This window comes from Mercenaria mercenaria, unplaced genomic scaffold, assembly GCF_021730395.1.
Source record: "Mercenaria mercenaria strain notata unplaced genomic scaffold, MADL_Memer_1 contig_4693, whole genome shotgun sequence".
Classification (NCBI taxonomy): domain Eukaryota; kingdom Metazoa; phylum Mollusca; class Bivalvia; order Venerida; family Veneridae; genus Mercenaria; species Mercenaria mercenaria.
In genome coordinates, this window is record NW_026462941.1 from 30,727 (window position 1) to 39,052 (window position 8,326).

The 8,326-nt window shown below is 36.2% G+C and overlaps 1 protein-coding gene across 1 annotated transcript; it reads right to left on the reverse strand.

The window, feature by feature from the left end:
• Positions 1–3,864: 3,864 nt before the first annotated feature.
• On the reverse strand, positions 3,865–5,115 carry LOC128554076 (ankyrin-1-like). The gene has a single exon (XM_053535295.1). The coding sequence runs from the start codon at positions 5,113–5,115 to the stop codon at positions 3,865–3,867; it is 1,251 nt and encodes a 416-aa protein (XP_053391270.1).
• Positions 5,116–8,326: the final 3,211 nt, after the last annotated feature.

Consider the following 8,326-nt stretch of genomic DNA (forward strand, 5'->3'; position numbering starts at 1 on the left):
CTCTAAGGGTTAACAAATTTTTCCTTTGATTTGACCTGGTGACCTAGTTTTTGACTTCGACTGACCCAATATCAAACTTATCCAAGATTTTATTGAGGGTAGCATTCTCACCAAGTTTCAATAAGATTGGGCCCAAATTGTGACCTCTAGAGTGTTAACAATCTTTTCCTTTGATTTGACCTGGTGACCTAGTTTATAATCCCAGATGACCCAATATCGAACTCATCCAAGATTTTATTGAGAGTAACATTCTGACTAAGTTTCATTAAGATTAGGCCAAAATTGTGACCTCAAAAGTGTTAACAAGCTTTTCCTTTGATCTGACCTGGTGACCTAGTTTTTGATCCCAGATAACCCAATATCAAACTTGTCCAAGATTTTATTTAGGGTAACATTCTGACCAAGTTTCATTAAGATTGGGCTAAAATTGTGACCTCTAGAGTGTTAACAAGCTTTTCCTTTGATTTGACCTGGTGACCTAGTTTTTGACCCCAGATGATCCAATGTCAAACTCGTCCAAGATTTTATTGAGCGTAACATTCTGACCAAGTTTCATTAAGTTTAGGCCAAAATTGTGACCTCTAGAGTGCTAACAGTCAAATTGTTGACGACGGACGACTGACGGACGACGGACACAGGGCGATCACAAAAGCTCACCTTTGAGCACGTCGTGCTCAGGTGAGCTAACAACAACTTTATCATTTATTAAGCAAATAACTGAAATAAAATACGAAATATACCCTATCACATGGATCTGCTGGCAGCCATTATTGATTACTATAAATAGGAACTAGAATGGGTCTGTAGGACATAGGATGAGGCCCCGCTGGTACATTTGTCACAAATAAGGGGCAATAATTCAACTCTTTGCAGTCATTTTATATAAAGGATTCATTACTCTAGGCCATATACTTTTTGAGCTATGAGCATCACAAACAAAAATCCACTATTTTGGCTATTTCAAGGACCGTAACTCTGTAATTAGCGCTAATCTCTAAAAAGGAATGCCAAGTGTGCAAGGTCGCATCATGATAAAGACTCATGCAAGGTCATGAATTTACATCAAATATTTTTAGCAAGACGCGTCATTAGGTAAAAATGTGCATTTTTTACTACTTCTGTGACCATAACTTTGGAAATAGGGGTGGAGCCAGATGAAAAATAGGAGATGCGCAAGTTTATATCATGATAAAGACTCATGCAAGTTTTCATCAATTTAATTCAAATACTTTTTGAGCTAGGCGCGTCACAAGGTGAAATTGTTCATTTTGTACTATTTCAGAGAGCATTACTTTGAATATATGGGGCGGAGCTAGATGAAAAATAGCAAGTGCGCAAGTTAATATCATGATAAAGACTCATGCAAAGTTTCATCAATTTATATCAAATACTTTTTGACCTAGGCTCGTCACAAGCTTAAAATGTGCATTTTTGACTATTTCAGCGGCCATAACTCTGGAATTAGGGGACAGAGCCAGACGAAAGATAGAAGGTGCCCAAGTTCATATCATGATATAGAATCATGCAATGTTTCTTTAATTTATATCAATTTTTTTTTTAGCTAGGCGCGTCACAAACCTTTTTTTCGGACGGACGGACGCAAAACAAATCTGTATGCCCCCACCACTCATAGTTGGGGCAAGAAAATGCCCATGGGTCCGGGAGCAAAAGCCGTCAGATTTTACGTTTATTCCACCCAATAAACAAAATAATGCAAGAGAACAACACTTCAACTCTTCTCAATATTCTTTTCAAAGAAAACAGCATTAAACATTGACGATGGTGGCCATTTTGAATTTTCATTAATATAAAATGTCCCCAAAAGATGACAAGGTATCATACATTGGATTCTCTAAAGAAAAGGAAACAACAAAAAATATCTTGTATATACTCCATCGCAAGGTTCAACTAAAGTTCTATTAGAGTATATGCTTGGTATTTAAACCTTTATATCAAGACTAACCATTGGAACAAGTATTTGAAAAATTCTATTTACCTGAACTATAGTTATATTGTACAATATCTTATAAAGATTAAATATTATCGGTACTTGTTTATAAAGCATACAATATCATATCAGCTTATACTTTAAAAGTAATGATTGACAGTACTATATATTTTAAGGCAACATTTACCCTGTGCGAAATCTTACAGCTGTAAAAGACCTGCATTCTGTATTCATATGGAGTAAACTTCTGACGTAACACTATCGCTTACTACGATATATCGAATTTAAAAATGCAATGTTTACAGTCCTCCGTATTGAATTCCATTTAGCACACTCCGCTTGTTAACATTTCTGTTGTTGCGGTAAATGAGGTAAAACGATGCATTTTCATGGTCCCTAGGTTAATATTTTGCATCTTTTAATTGACATTTGGATTGCAACAGTGGAGCAAATTCTGTGTTGATTTGGTAAACTAACTTTTATATTTATTCAATATGATTTTTACCTGTCAATGAAGACTTTGACTTTGCTCGCATTATTTAGCCATTATACAATTTGAAATTGATACTGATTTGTGGGTATTCATATTCATTTAAAATGATTGAATATTTAAGTGAATATCTTTATCAATTTAACCAACGGTCATTGGTATTTTGACGATTTTTTTGGCATTGTTGGTGCTGTATTTACTAACAGTTTTATATGTGCTTCGATTTGCTAGTTTGTCTGGTCGTTATCCTTAGTACGATTTACAGTTGTCATGTTCGTAAACAATATTTATATGACTTTTACAATATCTGGCATTTTTAACGACAATAAATATATTCGATGATATTTGATGCGTCCACACAATCATTTTCTATTAATAACTTTTCATCTTGTTCGTCTTGATGTACATTTTCACAATCAGCACCTTGTTCGCCTTGATTTTTATTCTCATTTTTCTAATCATGTTCGCCTTGATGTACATTTCCATTTTCCTCAGCTTGTTCGCCTTGATGTACATTTTCATTTTCCTCAGCTTGTTCGCCTTGATGTACATTTTCATTTTCCCCAGCTTGTTCGCTTTGATGTACATTTTCATGTTCCTCAGCTCGTTCGCCTTGATATACATTTTCATTTTCCCCAGCGTGTTCGCCAGCTTGTTCGCCTTGATGTACATTTTTATTTTCCTCAGCTTGTTTTCCTTGATGTACATTTTCATTTTCCCCAGCGTGTTCGCCAGCTTGTTCGCCTTGATGTACATTTTCATTTTCCTCAGCTTGTTCACCTTGATGTACATTTTCATTTTCCTCAGCTTGTTCGCCTTGATGTACATTTTCATTTTCCTTAGCTTGTTTGCCTTGATGTACATTTTCATTTTCCTCAGCTTGTTTGCCTTGATGTACATTTTCATTTTCCTCAGCTTGTTTGCCTTGATATACATTTTCATTTTCCCCAGCGTGTTCGCCAGCTTGTTCGCCTTGATGTACATTTTCATTTTCCTCAGCTTGTTCGCCTTGATGTATATTTTCATTTTCCTCAGCTTGTTCACCTTGATGTACATTTCCATTTTCCTCAGCTTGTTCGCCTTGATGTACATTTCCATTTTCCTCAGCTTGTTTGCCTTCGTCTACATCTTCATTTCCCCGCTCCTCTGTCCGTTTGATCCACATCTTCTTACTCCGCATCTCGTTGATCATGATCCACATATTTATACTCCTCTTCTTGTTCGGTTTGATCGTATCTAATGTATCTATATTCGATAATACTTGTTTCAGAAAGTCAGGATCTTTATCTGCAATAATAGCTCTGAAAGATTTGAATCGCGGATATTCAATCATATATTTTGTTACAGATTTTCCATTCTGGTATCGTCTTCTTACATATCTCCATTCGGTCTTGATTGCTAAGATATCAAATATTGTTTGGCCGGATTATGTACGCATGCAGTAATCGGCTCTTAAATCTTCTACAAGGATCTTGAATATATCCAGGTTCATCTGGTCACAAACTGTATGCAGCGGAGTTTTTCCGTATTTATCTTGCGCATTTACGTCTGCAAGCGGGCCTAACAATTTGACAATTTCTATCTGACCCTTGTGAACCGCAGCATCTAAAGGGGTGTATCCATCTTTCTCGGAAGTTTGGACATCTGAATGTCCAGAAAGCTTCTTTATTAGTTTAATTTGCAGCTCTCTTTCCAGTTCTGCCCTCTGCTTCATATATCTCTCGGCATTCTCATTCTTATCTCCCCGTCCATATACGGCTAGATAAATTGGTGTTCTTCCATAGGCATCACGAATGTTTGGACACAGTTTATTTTGTATCATTATGTCTATTAAATCAACATTCTTTTTTAAGACGGCAAGATGATACAGGCTGGCGCCCTTGATGACAGACGTTTTACCATAGGATACGCAATTCTTTAGTGTCACTTTAGTTTCATCTGCTTTCAGTAAAATGTCCACAATTTTATTTTCTCCACTGTAAGCTGCGCAATTTATTGGATAATGGCCTCTGTAATCTTTCACCTTTATTGATGCTCCATACTGTAGTAATAGCTTTGTTATATTTTCGTCTCCGACATCAGCATTCATGTGCAGTGGTGTTCGCTTAAACTTCCCTGCCTTGCAATTGACACGAGCTTTATTTTCTAGAAGTATTTTACACGAATCTGGCTGTCGACAAAGGACGGCTTTATCCAGTGCTGACCAACCGTTTTTATTTCTGTAGTTGATACTGGCACCATGACGAAGTAAGCACTGCATACATTCAACAGCGCCACATTTGGATGCTGCAATAAGTGGACTGTTTTTGTTTATACTGTTAGGATAATCTATACAATTTCCAGTATAATTTTTAAGCAAATATTCAAGACTTCCATTGTGCCCCTTTGCAGCTGCAAAATAAATCGCGTCTTCATTTACGGTAGCGCCGCGCTGTAACAACATTTCAATGACATCTTTTAATCCTTCATGCGATGCTATCAGTAATGTTGATTGCAAGAATTCTGTTGTGTTTATACATTGATGTAAATTCTGTTTGAAAACTTCTTTAAGAAGTAGAGAACTGTCGTAGAGAAGTCCAAGTGACGACAAGTACACTGCAAGTTCTTCTCTTAAATCAATATCACAGTTCCTATCAAAACACTTTTGAGGCAACGCATCAACTGGTTTTGAGAACATATATATTCCTTCTTCGCTTTCACAGAATTGACTGACAAAATATTTATTGTTGAAACAGTCGTGTTCCAAAAGAGACGAATTCACTCATATCTCATTTGCACATTTGCAGAACTAACAAACAACCCAAAGCCGAATTTCATTTCAATTTTTCCATCTCCTTCTCTGAATTCATCTTTAGGCAATATCTCATTTGCAGAACTACGAAACGACTCTTTGAAGCCAAATTTCTTTTTAATTTGTCCATCTCCGCTTTTGAATTTACCTTCAGGTAATTCTTTCGGGTCCAATGCTGTGCATATTGCCGAGTGCAGTTCCTCGTATCTAAACTGTTCAACATAAATATGAAGGCCGTCATCTTTAGTCTCATCTGTCGTTACAAATTGTTTCAAGAATTCGCTATCCGCGAATTCTAGCACTGCGTTTGCATATTCCTGGCCTGCAACAAGTCCAACCATATCCTTTACACTATTGTGGCTGAAATGATATGTACCTGTACGGGGATTAATTTGCAAAAATCCGTCTTCGTGGTATTTCAGCGACTTACGAAGAGTTTTAGTTGTCTTTTGTTTTAGACTAATGCCAAATTTCGACGCTGCCCTTTTAATGTCATCTGGTATATCTGGTGGTTCAACGTCTTTCATCTTTAACTCTTTCTCAGGACTCGTCCAAACAAGTATTAAGGCAAGAAACTTTTCTTCGTCTAGAAATAATTCTTCTACGCACTGTCTGAAGAACAGGAATGGTTCACCGAAGAAAGAAGCACCTTGGTTGAATAGGTGTTCATTTCGAACAAAAAGGCTGACGATTTCCGGATATCCTATCATTGATTTATGTTTAGAGTCATTTCTTTGAAGGAATCCTCAAGATCTGATGGCACATTGTATCTCACGGAAAAAAATTCATATTCACTGTTGTAGACCTCGTTACATTCTGTTATTAGATTTGAATCGAACTCTTTCTTTGCATACTTCAAGTGCTTCTCAAGAATTTCAGTTCTCTCTGCATTCGAAAGATCATAAGATGCTAGTATTTGAACATTGTCGTCTCTGAATATGGTCAAACGTCTTAGTTTTTCTTTAGCTTCCTTTAAGATATACTGACGTGTTGTAATTATTGCTTTCACCGTTTGAGCTTTAACAGCCCTTTCAATATCTGGCAAAAGTCGTGACCATTCTTCCAACAACTTTTCATTTAAAGCTCCTGCACCAAATATGTCATCGATGAAAATTGTCAGGGGCTTCTCCTTGTTCAGTGTTAACTTTTTCCAATCCGACGGCTCACTTAGTTTTAAACAGTGTTCTTGATCTGTTATTTCTGACAGTAGTTTTGTGGCCATATTGGTTTTTCCTTCCCCGGGAAGTCCACTTAGTATCAGGCAGCCAGTGCGGTTCAATTTTTCCTTTGCGGTCTTACGTGCGTGAGTGGTAACATAAATTTCATCACGTTCAGAGTCTCTTGACCATATGTTTGTGACTGCTGCAATAATAAATTATCATGAATGATTATAACAGTGAAGTTTAAATCATTTCTTGATATTTCTTGACACAGTGTAAAATTAAGATTTTACCATAATTTTGAACATTATATACACTCGTTAAGATTGAACAAAACTTGCAGAATCAGTATTACATTCATGTTTTCCGAATGTTTTCGAATGAAATAAAATCCATTGAGTTAAAATTGCGGTAAACGTTTTCCATCAAACTAACTAACTCAACTTGATATTCAACAATATCTGGCTTACAACCTAAGAAACAGATGGTCATGTGTAAAGCACTAAGGCTAGTCTTTCCTGAATATTACTCAGATTTACATACTTACATGCTATTCTAGTTACTTCAGATGAAATTGCCGAGGATTCGCTCACTGATAATTCTTGTACTGAAAGAAAATATGTTGGTTCATATTTATAACTGTGTCAACTGAAAAATATCATGAAATAACATCCTTTGAATGTGATATCATTGAATTATGATATATATATTATTTGACATTTTTGTGATACTTAATAAGGAACAAAAGTTAAAACCGAATAATCATGACACTGAAATTAGATTATATCGTACTGATGGAGGTCAGCAGAACTAAATTGACGACAGTATTAGAATACATGAGAAATGTTTGGATGGTAAGTAAAGTATCAGTTTGATGACAGGAAATATCGTACCTTGTGTTTGCTAACGGTTTGTAAACATTCGTTTAGGAGGACTAAAGTCCCTTCGTCTAGGACTTAGTATCTCATACGTAGGAAATACTATCTCCTTCGTAGGAGTTATTATCTCCTATGTAGGACTTATTATCTCGCCTCCTACAAGAGTCCTGCATTTCTATTGATCAACAGACGTCATGTGGAGACAGGATATATTCCATACCCTGCTAGTACATTACAGATATGAATTTTGATTAAAAACAAAATGGCTGCCGCATCGCTAGGGTAATTAAAACAAGTCAGATTATAAGCCCAATATATAGATATCATTTCCGAGGTAAAAAAAATAGTGTTTTCTTGCCGCTCTAATTTTCCTATCTAATTTAAGTTCGTAAAGTTAGTGGATATTATATAGAAGAACAGTAACTCTGTATGGCACGGCCGCGATTGACAGGTTGAAATGTTGTTTTAGTTAAATCATCTAAAAACAAAGGAATTAACACATTTGTAATACAGCAGTTTGTTGTAGGATTATTTAATCTACCTGCAAGATAAAGTAATTAACAGGAAACGGGACTAAAGCCGAAGTTTTAAGACATTTCTGACATTGGTTAATCTGGTGATTTTTCGAAAGGATGGAACGTAAAAGATTTTCAAAACCAGTTCATAACCTGTATAAATGAGCTTCTGTGTTTTGTGATTCTGTCAAAATACAGTTCATTTTGCTTTTTATGGCTGGTGTTAATCAACTATAATCAAAGCATGAAAACCAGAGAAGATTTCAGGATTCCAGTCTGCACTGTAACTGTAAGTAGCTTTATTAATATAAACATTGTGCCAATCAGTACAGCGAGGATGTAAAAGGTAGTCGGCAAGATAAAATCGTTACACTGCCTGTTGGTGACAGGATACGGGTTATACGCTGTTGAGGAAATCCATATCAGGCGAGAGCGAATTACACTGCTTGTTGGTGACAGGATACGGGATATACGCTGTCTCGAAAATTCATATCAGGCTTCGCTCTCGCCTGATATGGATTTCTTCAACAGCGTATATCCCGTA